This window comes from Lobosporangium transversale (assembly GCF_002105155.1).
Source record: "Lobosporangium transversale strain NRRL 3116 chromosome Unknown BCR41scaffold_21, whole genome shotgun sequence".
NCBI lineage: Eukaryota > Fungi > Mortierellomycota > Mortierellomycetes > Mortierellales > Mortierellaceae > Lobosporangium > Lobosporangium transversale.
The window spans coordinates 662,454-681,236 of NW_019028999.1; the positions used below are offsets into that span (position 1 = coordinate 662,454).

General features: G+C 37.8%; 6 protein-coding genes across 6 annotated transcripts; 4 read left to right on the plus strand and 2 right to left on the minus strand.

Annotated features, from left to right (window-relative positions):
* Positions 1-355: 355 nt before the first annotated feature.
* Positions 356-1,712, plus strand: BCR41DRAFT_422680 (hypothetical protein). The gene is made up of 2 exons (XM_022030179.1): positions 356-1,181; positions 1,291-1,712. The coding sequence occupies exons 1-2, from the start codon at positions 465-467 to the stop codon at positions 1,462-1,464; spliced, it is 891 nt and encodes a 296-aa protein (XP_021880937.1). The 5' UTR covers positions 356-464; the 3' UTR covers positions 1,465-1,712.
* Positions 1,713-6,269: 4,557 nt separating this feature from the next.
* BCR41DRAFT_354909 (hypothetical protein) lies at positions 6,270-7,047 on the plus strand. The gene has a single exon (XM_022024422.1). The coding sequence runs from the start codon at positions 6,279-6,281 to the stop codon at positions 7,020-7,022; it is 744 nt and encodes a 247-aa protein (XP_021880938.1). The 5' UTR covers positions 6,270-6,278; the 3' UTR covers positions 7,023-7,047.
* Positions 7,048-8,316: 1,269 nt separating this feature from the next.
* Positions 8,317-10,697, plus strand: BCR41DRAFT_371273 (hypothetical protein; the record flags this gene model as incomplete). The annotated part of the gene is made up of 7 exons (XM_022026584.1): positions 8,317-8,351; positions 8,501-8,597; positions 8,811-8,880; positions 9,110-9,534; positions 9,661-9,887; positions 10,002-10,197; positions 10,368-10,697. The coding sequence occupies 7 exons, from the start codon at positions 8,317-8,319 to the stop codon at positions 10,695-10,697; spliced, it is 1,380 nt and encodes a 459-aa protein (XP_021880939.1).
* Positions 10,698-13,380: 2,683 nt separating this feature from the next.
* On the plus strand, positions 13,381-13,581 carry BCR41DRAFT_292955 (hypothetical protein; the record flags this gene model as incomplete). The annotated part of the gene is made up of 1 exon (XM_022020378.1): positions 13,381-13,581. A coding segment is annotated over one exon (201 nt), but the record flags the coding sequence as incomplete, so codon positions are not given.
* A 1,983-nt stretch (positions 13,582-15,564) lies between these two features.
* BCR41DRAFT_281069 (RlpA-like double-psi beta-barrel-protein domain-containing protein-containing protein) lies at positions 15,565-15,882 on the minus strand (the record flags this gene model as incomplete). Its single annotated transcript, XM_022020230.1, has 1 exon — positions 15,565-15,882. A coding segment is annotated over one exon (318 nt), but the record flags the coding sequence as incomplete, so codon positions are not given.
* Positions 15,883-17,293: 1,411 nt separating this feature from the next.
* On the minus strand, positions 17,294-18,783 carry BCR41DRAFT_354911 (NAD binding domain of 6-phosphogluconate dehydrogenase-domain-containing protein). The gene has a single exon (XM_022024423.1). It carries the CDS (start codon positions 18,423-18,425, stop codon positions 17,352-17,354), a length of 1,074 nt encoding a protein of 357 aa, XP_021880942.1. The 5' UTR covers positions 18,426-18,783; the 3' UTR covers positions 17,294-17,351.

Below are 18,783 nucleotides of genomic sequence, written 5' to 3' on the forward strand. Positions count from 1 at the left end.
TACATGTCTGTTCAAATATAGAAGAAATATAAAACTTCTTTGTAGACTGGCAAAAGATCGACAGATTTGCCAGGCATGCATTTCGTTGACAAAATGGAGGAAAAAAAAAAAAAAAAAAAAAAAAAAAAACTCACCAGGAGTCCAGCTCACTTTGTTCATGTGGCTTTAGCTCCAAAAGATGAATTAAAAAAATAAAATAAATAAAATAAAATAAACGAACTTGAAGAACTTGAAGAGCCATTTTGTTGTTCATTGCAAAAAAAAAAAAAAAAAAAAAACACATTGCTAAACCAGGAATCAACAAGAATTACAAACGAGACAGGATATCAGGAAGAAGACCTTTTTTTTTTTTTTTTTTTTTTTTCTTTTGGAACCTTCACTTTCGACATATTCTTTTGCGTTTACTTTTGTTTTCTATATTCAACATTCTCCATATTCAGCAGATACCTTGGTCAGATTAAACTATGGCGGATTGTATAGAGCAAAAGCGAACAGAGTCTGCAATGGAAAATGACTGTACATCATTATCTAAGACAGGGAGTCCAAATGAAGAAATGTCGGCAAGGTCCATCGAAACTGCACCAGTCATTGCTGCTGTAAAAAAAGAAGAAACTTCTAAAGAAGCAGAAAAGGAAGTTACTGACTCTGAAGAAGATGATGAGGCAACAGCAGCAGCAGCAACAACAACAACAACAACAACAACAACAATAGTAAGGCCGACTCCACCGACAGAGAAACCTGAATGGGCCACAGGCGATCCATTTTTTGATACGATGGCAGGGATGGCATCACCGGAATACCGAAGGTACTATGGTGAGGGATCATATCAGGATCAAATCTTGGCAACGGTGGCGACTTGTTCAGAGATATCATCCAATCATAACCCTGGCAATGACGATCTCACGACACCATCCACAACAGAAGCGATGATAGTGCCAAGTACTCCGATGACGGAATCTTCATCATCGACTTTATCAAAACCATCCTATTCAAATACGGGTCTAGAGCATTGGAACAAGACGCGCGAACAATGGACGAAGGGACGTTGGCATATAGTGCCGAGCGCGAACAGCGACAACCCAGCACTAAGTGCCATCAACCCCAAGAATCACGACGCAATCTATGACAGTCTAGTTTATGATCGTAAACGGCTATCGAAACCTATTCCATTACCATTGGTCGTATGTATACAATCTTTTTTTTTTTTTTTTTTTTTTTTTTTTTTTAAAAAAAAAAAAGCCACTCTTAACACGAGTTTTTTTTTTTTTTTTTTCTATTGCTATTATTTAGATTAAAGTGTTGGTTAGTGGCTGGAAACGGGATGGACTATGGTCAGAGAACCCAGTACAGCACCCAGGTCCAGGATCAGGGTCTGCATCAGCACCTACAGCCACTGCAGGATTGAACGCCTACATCCCTGGATTCTCCTCAACAAACTCACCATCAGTTTTGAAGAAGGCGTAGAGAGTGTGGTTCATGAACTTTAAGATATCAGTATCAGTGTTTTATTTTCTTTCCACGCGACGTGAATATTGCTTGACTTTTTTTATATATACTATATATCTTTATATTTCCTACGATATTATTATATCATGAAGCAAAATGACAATAAGGGTTAAAAAAAAGTTTTTTTTAAAAAAAAAAAGACAAACACAATATACATACATGCCTTGCTGATTATTGATAATAGGTAACAGGAGCGCATTCTAGCCCTTGTAAAAAAAAAAAAAAAAAAAAAAAAGTCCTCTTCAATAATAAATAAATAAACACCATAAGCTCTTGCTTTGTAACCAATCCCAAGGTTTAATAGTCAAAAGAGAGTGAGAAAGGAACGTTTTTTTTTTCATTTCAATTTTATCCTTGTTATTTCTATTTAAGAAAAGAAAAAGGGAATCTTGGACAAACACCTGTATTTATATACATTATGATTCGTATTTTCGCGCGCAACGGCAATTAGCTAACACCCGTTAATTTTCAGGAGGATTGAAAAAAGGTTCCGACAGATGTTTCTAGCCCATGTAACTAATGTTACTCTCAACAGAGCAGGCTTTTAAACCCATCCATGATTGGTGTTATTAAGTATTGAGTTCTTGATACAGTCAACAGACTACGAAGGACTCAATAATTATCCTGTCCGGCACTGAAACATCTACTTTTTACCTTCATATTAAACGAGCGCTTCTTTTGTATAATAATAATAATAATAATAATAATAATAATAAAAAGATATCTCTCAGTGTGGAGTGGATGAAGAGAAAGAGAGAGATAAATGAGAAAAAGTCATTAAGAGAACTATGCGCATAAATTTGGGCAGGTCAAGTTTAGCATCCGAGAATCAGGGGCGCATGCATGAAGGTATTGCAACGCATGGATGCACGAGCGCGGTTTACGCTCAGATGCTGTACCAATCGTGGACTAATTTGGTCGTCTCCACTTTCCTCCACAATATCGACGACTGAATGAAAAAAAAAAAAAAAGGTAAGAGAGCGATGCATAGCCCAATGTGCCCTTACAGATATATACATGTGTCATGTCCAAATGCCTTCTGTTCCATGTCCTTTATATATCCACGCCCAATAATAATCGTCAGAAGGGAGAAGGAGAAGACGAATAGCAATATTAACAATAATAACAATATTAATATATAAAAACCACCTCGTCTATTTTGAACAGGTTGTGAAATGCCTTTTCACACTCCTTTTAATATCCTTGGATGGGAAGTTATCGCATACAGTACATACAAATGTAAATAAACATGAATGTAATTCACAAGAGTTTCCCACACTTCAGACGACGCGTCCAAAAAAAAAAAAAAAAAAAAAAAGGGGAGGAAAGCCAAATGAATGTATGCCAAAAATCAAAATCACAGCAGTGGGCTCAATAGTACTCATGGTATTCACGTACATGAATGTTTTTAGTGGCAGACTCCCAAATCAGGTTTTATGGCTTTGAGACCCCAAAAAGACTGAACAACGGTCTCGTGTCATTGGATACAGAAGATGCTCCAGTGTCAGTGTGGACATTTATGTATTTATAATAATCAACAATGTGGTAGTTTTTTTTTTTTTTTTTTTTTTTTGTTCTTTTCTCCAAAAGTTGAAGGAATAAGAATGTTCATTAAAATTGCTCCATTCCCTGTATGACCCAACCTTATAAGCTTTTTCTGACGGTTAGTTTTGACGGTGTACAGATGTATAAATGTACACTTGGAAAGTATTAAGTGTTTACAAGAGCAAAAGTATATATTTATACAATACATGTAGTCCTAATGTCCCACGTTTTCTGTGTAAAAAAGCAAAGTAAAGGGTTTTTTTTTAATCTTTTTATTTGAGATATTTTATTTTCCGTGGGTTTGGAAAATCGGCAAGCGGAGCAAATCCGAAAGAGTATTTATTGTGTTTTAGACTTGGGAAAATTCCTTTTTTTTTTTTTTTTTTTTTTGCCGATCTCCATTCGTTTTCCTTTCTTTTCCTACCGAATAATACTTTTTATTGAAGAGAAATAGTCCTACAATCCTACAATAAATATGTTGTTCAGGAGCATTAATGTAAACATTTGTATTTACAAAGCTGACAATTTCTTCTTTTTTTTTTTTTTTTTCCTTGATGATTTTTGTTAAAAGTTACCGGGAATGAAAGATGAAGCTAAAGGATAAACAGATCTCCTCTTCCCTCCAATTGCTGTACGGCTTTTTTTTCATACCCTAAAAAAAGGTATATACCCAGTAGCCTTTCCCCCTTTATTTTATTTTATTTTTTTTATTTTATTTTATTTTATTTTATTTTTTTTTTTTTTGATCAACTCGAACACATGCATAAATCTTTATCCCCAAAAAGATTCAAAAGGGCTTGCTCAGTCGTTAGACAACCAACCAGAAAAAAAAAAAAAAAAAAAAAAAAAAACAAACGTCATCCTGTACCGTATATATATATAATAATTTTATTTATGGATATAGTTTAGCTTATTACTATGTATTTTTTTATTATTATTATTATTATATATTTTCGATTCAGTTGTTCAAATGAATTAGTAATCCTAGGTTTTACCCAAAATCAAAATCAAAAGCAAAAAAAAAAAAAAAAAAAAAAAAGAAATAAGGACCGATCTCGGCTTCAGATTGAGGTAACAATCAAAGTGAGATTGGATAGCGTGGGAGAAAGGAGACAAAAAAAAAAAAAAATAAAAATAAAGTAAAGGGTGGGCGTAGCATTTTTTTTTTTATTTTTTTTATTTTATTTTATTTTTATTTGTATTTTTTATAGAGGATCTGAAGACAGTGCACCGCATGTACCGCCAATGGTACGGAGAGAGTATGACCACAGTAAAGAAAACAATTAGGCAATCACCAAGATCATGAGGTATCCCACCCTGAACTATGACGGAGGTTCAGGAACAAAAGCTTTCTTTGAACCAATTCATACAGTCAGTATATTGATCTCTCCTTCAACCTTGTCCTTTCCAGTCTCTTTTTTTTTTACGATTGTAGAACAGTGTAACGCGAGTGTCTTTGTGTATGAGATTGGGATATGCATCAAGTTGAACAATGCAACCTTCACAGCTATGGAAAAAGTAAGAAAAAAAGAAAAAAAAAGAAAGAAAGAAAAAGTTCCCGGTCCAAACTGTTGAAGTTGTTTGGAAAAGTAGCCAGTCCGAGGAGACAGAGAGACATTCGGATCGAGAGGATAAGATGTTGGCAGGTCGACAGGGCAGGGGGACAATAAATGAAGATGCACACAAACATGCATACACACACATACACATTTGTAGGCCTGCATGCCCAAAATGGCCTTCAATTGTTTGCAACTGCATGCTTTTTTTTTTTTACTTTTCCTGCAAGTGAATAGACAATAAAGGGTTTTTTTTTTTTTTTTTTTAAATGAATTAAAACTGCCCGATCATATTTCCTCCGCCCACAGTTTTTTTTTTTAAAAGCTTTTTTTTGGACAGTAAATTTTTCTTTCTTTCTTTCTTTCTTTCTTTCTTTCGATTCCATATCCTCTGTTCCCTTTCTTCTTCTTGCTCAAACTCTTGTACCTCATTCGCCTTTTTTCTTTTTCTTTTTTCTTTTTTGTTTGAGACTCATATTTAAAGCATCTCTTGTCGACCCACATCTACACATTCACAATAAACATCTCCTTTCCTTCAATCTCTATCAACTCCAAACGCCTTTCTTTCTTCTAAACATATCTGCTCTCATAATTTTTTTTTTCTTTCTTTTTTTCATCCTTGCCACATCTCATCCATTAAGACCAACTCGATTCCCCCAACTTACCTACCTTACCAAATTGCACATAATATCACCCATTCATATTCTCTTGACAACTTTTCTTGTCTCTTTTTAACATATAGAGTAAGTACCTGATCTCTCCCACACTTTCACACAGCACTTTGTGTTTTACCTATTGTCGATTCTTTCGTACATAGTCCTTTGTATGTCACACAACACATATCCCCTTCGATCTTGCTCTTTTTCTTTTTCTTTTTCTTTTTCTTTTTATTTTCCCCCAATCTTTTTAATATGAACAAATGAAAAGATGTGGATCTGAAAAGGCCAAAGGCAGGGTTGACTATGTCATATTGTTTCTAACGGACAATGCTGATGTCGCGTTTAATACTTATTCATATGAGCATCAGGTACATTCTGAGCTCCCTATCCAAGTTACTCTTTTATTTTTTATTTTATTTTATTTTATTTTATTTTATTTTTTTTTTTTTTTATAGAGAGCAAAAAAAGATTGATGTAACTGAACATTAAAAAAAAAAGAGAGAGAGAAGAGAAGGTTCAATAGGTTGGAATATGAATGGTATTCTGGCATGTGGCTCTATTGATCTGCATAAAAGCATCATCGAGCTCGTCACAACCTAGAGCCGGATTTAGCATTGAGAGCACTGGAAGGGCAGAAGGAAGGGAATACAGCGGACCTAATGAAAGCTCTACTCTTTTTTTAATACCACGGTTGCTTTTACCAAACCAGTGGAACCTGTCAAACGATTAAAAAACATGTTATTTTCCCCACTTTGTCAGATTGTTTCAGACGCATACCAGCTCGAGTTTTTTTTTTTTTTTTTTTTTCCCTCCTTCTCTTCTGTTATTATTATATATACACATAAAGGCTTTAAAAAAAATACTCCTTGACATTAGGCGTAGCTGTTTTTGAAGACCATCCTTTATCCTAATCAGTAGTTCATGTCCGCTGACGTACTTTGTTTACTTTCTTTCTAGGGTTTCTTTTTTTTTTTTTTTTTTTTTTTTTTTTGCTTCGCCATCCCACATAGTCATGCCATTGACACCCCCACCACCGGCTGTTCTGAGCAATCGTGATGATCCTACCCCGTTCAGCCCCTCTATCCCTCCCACGATCACCTACACCCTCACAGCAGGAGGTTTGCTCTCTCCGAGGATCAAGTGCGTATCCGAGACCAAGAAGGAATCATATACGTTCCAATCAAAGTCTGACGGGTCAAGTCGGAGCATAACTATCAAGGATCATAAAAACAATCAGGTCTGCAAGATCAAGAACAAGGGTGAGCATCTTCTCGACCTGTATCTGACCACGGAATCCAAGGATGTCAATGTCCAGTTCCGGGACATGATCGCGTTCAAGAAGGCTGTCGAGAAGAATTCGCTTCAGTACAAAAAGATAACAGCGCCCTATCAACCGGAATACGACTTTGAGAGGCCCGATCGATACGTCTCAGAATACTCTGGACCTGGTTCTGTCTGCTGGGCATTTGAATTTGAGGGTCGCATCTATCAATGGACCACAGGCAATAGTCAGGGCATCATGGCACCCCCAGGATCAGATATTCTATTGTGTCATACAACCAGTCTTGGACCTGCCACCAGAGTTGCAAAGCTACAGAGCAGCCATGTAGGAGCCTCTGACAAGCTGATAATCCATACCGCTTCGATCGCCAATGTCGCTGATAAAACAGGACTGCATATCCTTTTGTTGTCAAGCGTTCTGAGTCTGATGGAGATTACTAATGAGAGGAGTCGAGAACTGTTGGATTTTGATTAGAAAAAGAACAGTTGCAATATTGCTTGATAATTTTTTTTTTTTTTTTTTTTTTACACTTCATTTCTGTAATCGCTTTTTGCTCTGTTTTGTAAAATATTACCTTCTTTCTTTTCTTTTTTTTTTTTTTTTTTTTTTTTTTCCTACTTCGTATAACACGCATAGACCAGGCTAAGCTAGCTTTTTTTTCCTTTTTCTTTTTTTTTTCTTTTTTTTTATTATCTCCAAAGAAAAAACAAAACAAACAAAACAAAGATTCACACATTCCTTGTAATTGTAGCCGATGACAACTTGACATGCTATTTATCAGAAAAAAAGACAATGTGATTTGTATAATAAAAAAAAATATATCATGAATGTGGATTGAAGAAAGAAACTGGAGCGGATCAGGGTTTAAAATGGCACTGTCCAAATGTCCTGTAGATCAACGATCTCTATGCTTTACTATGCTATGCTATGCTATGCTATACCATGCGATGCCATGTGTAATGGCCACCAAGGGCAGATCAGGATAGAAAGATGAAAAGAGTAAAAATGTGTGTGGAACTGGGCTGGTTTCAAGGTGAAAGAGAATCGCAAATGCTACACCGTCCTGGGTCCTCCCCCTCCCCCTTTCCCTCTGGTCTGCATTTTCACTATTTTGGCTCAAAAGCAAAAAGTATGTGATGCAGGTGGAGGATAGGCACAACAGAAAACGTACTTTTTTATTTTATTTCCTCTTCTCTCTTTCAAAAAACCTTTTTTCCTCCTCTCAACCTTCCCGCCTTCTCCCTCTCCCTCTCTCTAATCCAGGCAGCAATCCCCTACTCTTCCGTCTACATTCCCCGTCACCTCAGTACCTTTACTTGTAGTCTCGATATAGCCTTATTAAAAAAAAAGGAAGAAAAAGAAGAAAAGAAGAAGAAAAAAAAAAGAAAAAGAAAAAGAAAAAGAAAAAGAAAAAGAGTACGTGTTGAGTTGAATGCTTTTGATGTGCTCACCATCCATAATTGTCACGTTCCTGTCAAGTGAGATGATGAACATGCCTTTTGTCTCTAGTCAACGCGACTCGGAACTCCAACTGAATTTAGAAGCAAAAAAAAAAAAAAAAAAAAAAAGAATGCATCACAGATGTCGCGATTTTTTTTTTTTTTTTTTTTTTGGTCATTTTCATTCGAAAGGAGGAAGAAATCCCTTCGTTTATAAAAAGGATCTAACATCAACAACATCAAATACAGGAATTAATATATTGAACGGCTTTTTTTTTTTTGACATGCTTTTTCTTTTTAAAATCTCATCAACTTCATCAACTTCATAGATGTCGTCCCGCTTTGTTCGTCCCTCCAAATACAGGTAAAGAAAAGAAAAGAAAAGAAAAAAAAACAAGTCAGGATCTTCAAACCTAAACATCATAAAAAAGGAAAAAAAAAAAAAAAACGCTTTTAGGCTCAGGACAAAGGATTTCGTTTTTAATTGTCGTTTGCTTTGGTGGACTCTTATAGACACGTCTATGGTACAGTCGGAAGACGTGAAGTTTGCTATGATAACGTCAAGGTCTCTGGCAATGCCTGGGATACCAACTTGATCAAGGTCAATCCTGTAAGTAAAAAAAAAAGCAAAAAAACAAAAAAATTGGCTTTACAACCTTTCTTAAAACTTTGTACGATCTCAAACTAATTGGTTTCAATTATTATTATTATTATTATTATTATTATTATTATTATTATTATTATTATTATTATTATTATTATTATTATTATTATTATTATTATTATTATTATTATTATTATTATTATTATTATTATTTTTTAGAAATTCTTCGCCTTGAACTGGAACTCGAGTGGTGGTGGAGCCTTTGCCGTCATTCCCTTGTCCATGACTGGTAAGTTCCTTTTTTTTTTTCTCATGACATATTGAACGTCACACATGCAAAATCAGGGCGAAGAGCCCTTTTCCGTTCAACTCGTTAAAAAAAAAAAAAAAAAAAAAAATGAAATGAAAGAATTACCCAGATGCGGAGAATTTGAAGCGTATGTCTGTTCTAAAAAAAAAATAAAAAATAAAAAAAAAAAAAAATCTGGTGCATTTGTGGATTGCAACGTTCTTTTTAGGCAAGATCCCGGATGCCCTTCCTCTTTATCGTGGCCATTCTGCTGCCGTATTGGACACCGACTTTTCACCATTCAACGATCACTTAATCGCCTCTTGCGCTGAGGATAGCAAAGTCTTCATCTATACCATTCCCGAGGAGCTTGGAGAAGAGGATATTGAACCTGTTGTCCGATTGACCACTCACGGACGCAAGGTTGGTCAGGTCTTATTTAATCCTGTAGCTGAAAACGTACTTCTGTCTGCTTCTACCGACTTGACCATGAAGCTTTGGGACGTTGAGAAGGGTATGGAGAAACAGGAGATCACTGGACACTTGGAGATCATCCAGAGCGTTGCCTGGAACTACAACGGAACCTTGGTAGCAACCACCTGCCGTGACAAGAAGCTCCGCGTCTTTGATGTTCGCAGTAATAAGATCATTATGGTAGGTCACGAGATATTCAGCCTCAATGGACTGGAATGCTCTTAACGGATAAAATGCAGGATCGGGTCATTTAAGCTTTTATTAAAATTCAAAACAAACGTGTACTTTTTCTTTCTTCATCCAAAGCAAGGAGATTCTCACTCAGGAATTAAGGGCTCTCGTGCTGTCTGGATGGGCGACACCGGCCGTATCGCCACTACTGGATTCTCCAAGATGTCCGATCGCCAGATCAACATCTGGGATACCGCCAGTTTTGACCAGCCTCTGAGATCAAACAACTTGGACACCTCCTCCGGTGTGATTATGCCCTTCTATGATATTGACAGTAACATGCTCTACCTCGCTGGCAAGGGGTAAGTTTGTTCTTGAGGAGGATATCCTCCTAGGTTAGCATCGATTTGGTGCCATTGTGTGTAATATATTGTCATGGATAGTCATTTTTTAACACTCCAAAATGTCTTTCATAGTGACGGCAATATCCGTTATTACGAGTACGAGAACGATGAGCTGTACTCCCTCTCCGAGTTTGGATCAAATGTTCCCCAGCGTGGTCTTGGCTTTATGCCCAAGCGTGCCTTGAACATCAACGATTGTGAAATCGCTAGGGCTTACAAGGTTTCAAATGGAATGGTAGAACCCATCAGCTTCACTGTTCCTCGCAAGGTAAATATAATTCGGGTTATTGTTGGATTGTTGGATTGTTGAAATAGAAAAATTAAAAAAAAAAAAAAAAAAAAAAAAAAAAAAGCTACTGTATACTACTACTACTACTACTACTACTACTACTACGAGCAAGCTATTGATTCTTTTTGATAACTTGCTTCATGTACTAGTCGGATTCCTTCCAAGCAGATCTTTTCCCTGACTGTATTGGCGACGAGCCCGCCTTGACTGCCGATGCTTGGTTTGGTGGCGAGACTGCTAATCCAAAGTTGATCTCGCTCGAGAAGGGCTTCACCTCCTCTGTCAAGAAAGAGTTTGTGGCGAGTGCTGCTGCCCAGGCTGCTGAAACCATTGTTGCAGCGCCCAAGACCGACAAGGACTACCAAGAAGCCTATCACAAGCTGCGCCAAGAAAACGAAGATCTGAAGAACCAGCTTGCACAGAAGGATGTCAAGATTCGCCTCTTGGAGGTCCAATTGGATCAGTTGACTGCAGCATAAGCTGCAAGTCTTTTTTTGTCTGAATTAAAGGATACCTAATCCTCAACTTCCTATCTAGGCTTCAAAAGACCATGTAATTCAAATAGTTATGCAAGAGGGGGGGAAGGAAGAGTAAACAGAATAAAGCACACCAATTTTTTGCGCGCAAGTAAACAGAAAAAAAGAGAGTAATGCAATGAAGCAGAAAGATCAACGAGCAGGAGTATGTTACTGCCACGTTTTTTATAGAACCATGTCCGGGTTCGGTTCAGTGAAACAAAAGACTAGAGAGAAAGTCATTACATTGAAGGTTCAAATGAAAAAAAAAAAAAAAAAAAAAAAAAAAAAAAAGGACAAATGTATCCCAAGCTGTCCAAACTGAAGATTGACCACACTTGCATCGAAGCATCAAATTGCTTGCTGTATGGATCTGCATAAACACATCGACGCTTTTCCTTCGCCTCTCTCTCTCCTTCTTTTCTATATTAGAATGCAAAAAAAAAAAAAAAAAAAAAAAAAAGTTGAAGGGGATAGAAAAAAAAAAAAAGCGTCTTTAGTCGCCATATTGGGGATCGTCGCGCAATATATTCTTATGGAGACAATCCTAAATCAATATTCTCACAATAGCCACATTGAGAGTGTTTGCAGACTAAGGATTTCCAAGGCGCCATTTTTTTTTTTTTTTTTTTTCTCTAAAGAACAAGGATACAAATGTGCAATTAGACATGGAGTGTAGCCCCTTCCACGAAATTGCTTTATTTTTAGAGTAGATCCATGATCGAATTCATCCATGCTCGCTGTCTTCAGAAGATAGCCAGCCTCTTTTCGATGCTCATGGAAACCTGTTGTTCTCTCGCAAATGAATTAGCTAGAGAAGTTTTTTTTTTTTTTTTTTTTTCCCTAAAATAGAACGTAAAAAGGAAATACATCACTTTGATATTGCATCATCTGTATTACTCGCGTAACGAGGAAGGGTAAAGAGTTGACTGCATATTGGATCTTGTGTTCTCTCCTCGCGATCAACAAATCAAATTCTAGTCGGACAAAAAGTGGTCCATACGCGTAATATTTCCGACAAGCGATTTTGATGCTTTTGTAACGTTTGAAATTGAGAGAATACCGAATTTCAAAAATTTTGATCTACTTCTGTAAATTTTTTTTTTTTTTTTTTTTTTTTTTTTCCTTTGCCCTTTACAATTATACGATTGTCGTCCTAAAATGTCAATGAGCTGCGGAGAGAAGGACCGGCCTGGATTGTCCTCATTTAATAACATGTAATATTATATCATTTCTCCTATTTTTCTTAATAAAAAATATAAATATAAAAAAAAAACGCTTGCATTACTTGAACTCGTTAGAATTAATGAGGGCTCTGAGCTTCAAGTTTGGATTTATTAACGTTCATTTTATTTTCAACCTATTGTTTCCTAGAATGAAAAAAAAAAAAAAAAAAAAAAAAAAAAAGGATGTGCAAGACTTTTCAATGTCCAGTGTTATTTGTTCAATGGTTTTTTTTTTTTTTTTTTTTTTTTTTTTTAGCGAACCACATCTGTTATTGTCAAACTCAACTGTTGACATATTCATTCTAGGAAAGCTCTGTATGCAGGACACAGCTTTTTTAAAGATACAGATACTATTCAATGAACGATTATGCTCTGATGAGAGACAAGTACAGAGTAGGTTACAGACGTTTGGTTCAGTCCCCAGAATGGACACGCTCTCTTTTGACAAGTGAAACTTGCGTTCTCTTGGTTCTTTTGTAATAGTTGTCAGTGGTGATTGATCCTTTTTTTTTTTTGTTTTGTTTGATTGGATGCAACAGGCTTTCAGCCGATTCCAAGTCCTTAGTTTCATGTTTGTTTTGATTGCAAGTATGAAGGGTGGTTGAGAGGCTGCCCATGATCACTCATGCCTTTTTTTTTCTATCTGCATGTAAGTCTTCAATAACGCCAATTGATCAGTTTGTTTCCCAGTGTATAAAAAGATGCCGTTGTCCGCGTCTGACCACATCCCGTCGACACCCTGCATCTCTGCTTATCACACCTGCCATACATCCAGTGTTCTACCGTCAAAGTCTTTTTTTTTTTTTCTTGCATACTCGTCAGTTTACCTCTATTGCGCCTACAAAAAACAAACGTTACAGCTAAACATTCCTTGTATATTGTAAGTTTGTTCTTGGTGTTGTTGTTTTTTTTTAAAAAAAAAAAAAAAAAAAAAAAAAAAAAAAAAAACCACATTCACGATGCTACACTTTTGCCAGCCGCCATACTCAGCCTTCTTGTTTCCAGCGTAACTGATCAAATTTCAGGAACGATGCATGTGTTTTCCTCTGACTTTTTCTCTTCTAGCCATCTATACCTGAGGCTTTCCCCACTATTTGTACACATTGTCCATACCACATGGCCCACATGGCCATACAGCTCGAATGTATTTGAAGTGATTTTAATTTCTGACCCTTCTTTTCCTCTCTTTCAACTCCTCTTGCTTCTCAATTCCTCAAGTCTTTAGAATCTTTATATATATCTCTTTTCTACACCTTTGGTCTGAATCTCATCATCCTCACCTTTTCCTTTTACGAGACTTCTGACATCTTCCTTGTGGAGCCATCATGTCCTCTCCTTTATTTGTCACCTGCAAGCCCAAGGCTCGCGTGCCTACAAAGTCCACCAATTCGGGCTCTACTACACGACCTGAAAAAAAGGTTCCTAGACCACTCAATTGTTTTTTCATTTACCGCAGAGAGAATGCAAAAGCATATCGAGGGATGATTGCTCCGGTACTCTCTGCCAAACTCGCCAACGACTGGAAGAATGAGACGCCTGAGCGGCAACAGTATTACATGGAACTTGCTGAAAAGGCTAAAGTCGAACACAAGCTCGCGTATCCGAATTACAAGTTCACGCCCGTCAAACGAGGCACCGGCAAACGCGCTCTAGCGCTGGCTGCGATGGCTAATGCCGCCAAGAAGAGTGCAGAAGAATCCACAACCTCAGATCTCCAGGCCTCTCCTTCGACTCCTCCCACTAACAAAACCCCTCCTTTGGTCAAGTCCGAAAGTCCTTCGCCATCGCCCGAAAGTCCTTCGCCATCGCTGATCTTTGAATCTACATTCTCGATTGATAAGTCTTTGGACGCCACATTGTCCACTAATCGATTGCGACGCAAGCGCAACACTCAAAGGGCTCACCGATACAATCCTGTGAATTCATCTCCATTCTCGATACCATCACCTCACTTCAAATCCTCACATCAGCAGTTTGGATCCAGGAACACAAATGATAAGGCTGCTATCGAATCTGAAGATGTTGATGCTAAGGATGATGAATATGCTAACCAAGGTGAACTTATCCAATACATGTCGCAATCTTTTGGTTCGAACTCGAGTTTTTCATCCGGCATTGAATCTCTTCCTTCGCCTCTGTGCCAAGAGGAGAACTCTGTATTGGAAGCGAACATGTTCCCTTCGTTATTGTCGATGGAATCCTTTGAGCCTGAATGTCTTGCCCGTGATGATGCTCAGTGGGACACGACGAACAATGGACTCTGCACTACCATATCGGAACTATCTTTAAGCTGCCCTTCATCACCCTATTCTTCATACGGATGCTTAACACCATCCTATGATGAGTGCAGTTCGCCAACAATGACCACAATGTATACCTCAAGCGCAATTTCATCCTTGGATGGTTCAGACTATATTTGCTATAATAGTGATTGGACCTCAAGCACATCCTCGAGCTTCCCTATGGCTCCTCTGATGACGCCACAGTGTCTAACTATGATGATGTCTTCACAAGTTTCGTCGTCTGTGTCTGCATCTACATCTACATCTGCAAGCCTACTTTTGTCCACATTTCCATTTGAGACAGAGAGTGCAATGAAGATAAAAGAAGATTTGATGATATCGCCACCAGTGTTGTCCAACTGCTCGGGCGTTTCACTCAACTCTACTCATGAATATCTTTGCAGTTCCTTCGTTTGGGCCTAAGAGATACCAAAAAAAAAAAAAAAAAAAAAAAAAAAAAACATAAAAATAAGAGACATAGTCTAGTAGATTAGTAGATTAGAAAAGCCTCGAATTCAGAGATAGATAAATAAAGCATAATATAATTTTATTTCTTTCTCCCTTTCTCCCTTTCTCTTTCTTTAGTAATAGAAAATCAATGGATTACATTTCCTCAAAGAAAATGGTTTTTCCATCATTCTTATTAGGGCCAAAAATAATAATAATAATAATAATAATTATTTAAAGAAAAGAAAGAAAGAGAAACTTTTTCTTAAAACAATAACCTTCCATTTTTGGTCAAAGAACGTGGAACGGGAAAGGAGGAAAGAAGGAAAAAAAAAAAAAAAAAAAAAAAAGATCTACATGTTTACATGTATAACATGTTCAATTGAGTTCAACAACATCAAAAAGCAAAGCAAAACAAACAAACAAACAAGCACAATAGCATAAAAAAAAAAAAAAGAGGGTGGTAAACAATTTTTTTTTTTTTTTTTCCTTTTTGGTGTACTGTTAAGATTAGACCCCTTGTTTTTTTTCAAAAAAAAAAATAAAAAAAATAAAAAAAAAAAAAAACAGTATATCATTGCTGACAATATGGCTGAAATGGATCTAATGACGGAGATAGAGAAGGGGCTCATGAACCAGCATGAGACCTTCATCTGCCTGCTCTCGTCTAAGTTTATTCAAGTTATTCAAGTTTCTTTTTTTTTTTTCTAATGTCTATGAGTAAAATTGTTGTCTTTTTGAAGTGGTTGCAGTACAAATATAGTTGTTATGGTTACAATAGAGTACAAATCGAGATCGATTCATGAAAGTAAAAAAGAGAGGAGAGGAGAAGAGAGGAGAGGAGAGAAGAGAAGAGAAGAAAGAAATATTTTAGACAAACTCCCATTGGATCTGGACGACGCCCTGGGTGAGAGGAGCAAATTGCTTGAAGACAGCCTGGCTTAGATCCAACGAGCCGGGAGCACAGAATTGAGCTGGGCAAGTATCAGTTACGCGAGCAGTGACGGTCTTGCCTCCAGAGTGGATCTTGACGGTCTTTCCGCACTGGGAAGTGCCACCCATCTGATGAGCATTCATGGCGACGATCATGTCGTTAGTGTCGAAGGGAGTACCGCACGAGCCAACCTTGTCAGTGAACCATGTACCACGACCGGAGTAAGGTGAGGAACCAGTGCCTTGGGCGGAGATCGCGTCCTGATCCGTCGCCAAGTTCAGAGTAGCGGTGGTTTGACGGGTCGTTGAGGGAGCAGCAGCAGCAGCAGTCGAGGCAATAGGATCGATAGGGGCAGCGGCAATCATGGTGGCGAGAGTGGCGGTGGCAATGATAGCGAGCTTGTGGAAGATGGCCATGTTGAAAAAGATTGAAAAAAGTGATTAAGTTGGATCTACTTGTACAAAGTAATGAGAGGGAGCTGCGAAGGGCAAGTGTCAAGGAAGGTGAGGATCAGAACAGGAAACTGATGATGGATAACAAAAAAAAAAAAAAAAAAAAACGGTGAGGAACATTGGAGCTTTTATACGCATTTTGTGTCCATCAACTCCGCTTGCTTGAGTTATGTGTGTTTTGTCCCTGGAATTGTTAAAGAGTTTATAGATCTACAGATCTTTGGGACCCTTTTCCCTTGAGCTATTGGCTATGCTTACATAGGATGGAACACCAACTGCCAAATAAGGAAATAAAAGAAGAAGAAGAAGAAAAAAAGGATCTGTGGAACGCTGGTGCTGACCAATGAGCCCAGAGGACCCCTGTGTTTTTTTTTTTTTTTTTTTTTTTTTTTTTCATTCTTTTTAAAGACAGCTTTGGTATAGTTGCCAGATTTAATATGATTGCCAGCTTATTAGGAATTTAAGGTTCGTGTGGTGAAAAATTACTTCCTTTTTGTTCTGCCATCTTTGGACTGCGCCGAAGATTAGATCTATTAGATATCACACGATTCGCGTAGGAGTCTCCACGAGAAAAAGAGGTGAGAAGCTATCCATTCACCTTCAACCAATGTGAGTTGCTCAGACATCTCTACGTACAGACTACAGTAGACGATAGTTTGGTCAGGGCCACTGGTTCAACACCAATACCATTCCTTTTATCTCTTTTGGGAAACCAGGAAGCTTTAGCAGACCAATGAGTAAGATATATAATTAGCCACTCGATCATTTTTTTATGGCCCCAGCCTGAAACCCATCCTTTAATCAACTCGATATTATATTTTTTTTTGAAACCCATCGCATTTGGTAAAGAAGCTGGTATTTGATTTTATTTTGTTTTCCTTGTGAAATTGAGGAACATGCGAATAAATATCATTCTTTGATTCGTCAGATCCTACGAAAACCATTTAATCAGATGCAACAGGTCTAATAAGTAAGGTGACAAATACGTTTTTAAGAAAACTCGTGAATGTTTGTGTAAGTAGTTGGTCATTTTTGGTGGCGTAATGTAAAGATTCTTCTAGTAACAAAAAGAAAAAAGTACACTTTTGAGAAAAACGACGCTTCCTTATTTTTTTTTTTTTTTTTTTTTTTTTTTTTATTAAGAAAAATGCGGGGAGGATGCTGATCTAAAAAGTAAAGGAGTGGGGTATATCTATAAGAAAATGTATCCATTGGGGGGGGGGTTTTCTTTTTCTTTTTTCATTTTTTTTTTTCCTCCTTTTTGATGCTAAAGATCGTTAAGCATCGTATGCTGGAGGACTGAAATTCTTCTTGAGTCCAATATCTGCTTGATCATCTTCAGCATCATCATGGTCTTCGTCTCCTATTCTCTGTGGTGTCCTTGACTCCTCAGATGTCCGTCTCGATGGTGCTGGTGAAATGCGTAGAGCGCTGATCATAGTACTCCAGTCATAAGCGCCCTTTCCTTGTTCCTTCACTTGGGTTAGATGGTTGTAAGCTAAATCGGCAGTGGGAAGCGAGGCACCCGTTTCCTGTGCCAATTGCCGCATATGACCTACGTCCTTTAGCCCGAGTTCGACCGAGAATCCAAGGTCTTTGCTCAGAACACGAGAACTCTGGGTCATCCTTTTACTGCATTCAGTCCACATGGGGGCAGGGAAGAAAGCTTCAATAAACTTGAGTACGGATTCTTGGTCGACCTCTGCCTTTTCTGCCAATGTCAAACCTTCTGCCAATAACTCCATAGTGCCGACGACAAAAAAGTTTCCGATTAACTTGAAGGAGCATGCACGTGCTACATCCGTGGTCTTGAGGTGGATAATACTTCTGGACATCGTGGTAAAATATAAACATAATTTCTTGATCGCCTTTTCATCGCCGCTGGTGACCCAGATCAACTTTGCTGCCTTGGCCATGGAGGGGCGACCAAAGACGGGGCATTGGAGGTATGTGTGTTGTGGCGTGACTGCAAGTCGTTCCTTGAGCTTGGTTGCGAGAGTAGGGTAGATAGTAGATGTCTCCACAAAGATAATAGAATGGTCGACCTGGCCAGCGAGGTCAATCAAGATCTCATAGATCTCCTCGACTGCCTCATCGTTCTTCAAAGATGTAAAAATGATGTTGCTCTGTGCTACTAGGTCCTCAAGGGATTTGGCAACGCGAGCACCATGGTGGTGCATCTTTGCAGCCTTGGCAGGAGTGCGGTTCCAAACAGTCATCGTCAGCGATCGTGAGGTCAGATATCGTTGAAGGTTGTTGGCCATGTTATAGCCCATCTCGCCGAGACCGATCCAGCCGATTCTATCCTGCTGTTTGAGATGAATTAGATTTCCTATGATTTTTTTTGACATTTTGTTTTTCTTTTCTTGTTCTTGTCCAACTGGTGATATATATTTGTTAGATGCTATTGATGAAATAGATGGATAAATGATGGTATAGGGGGTATGGTATATTTTAGAAAGAGGGTGGGTTGAGGGATAAAAATGGAGTGAAAGCGTACAGAAATTCTAAGAAATGTCTTCAAGAAAAGGGCGAAAGCTCCTTCTTTATATATTTGAAGCACACCTTATAAGTGCAATAATCGAAATTTCCTTTGAATTTGTCCATACAAGATGAGCCAAAAGCTATGGTCAATGATAAATATACACCTTTGGCCTTTGAGCCATTCTTCAGCTCCTTTCAAGGAAATAATAGGAATAGATTTCAGGT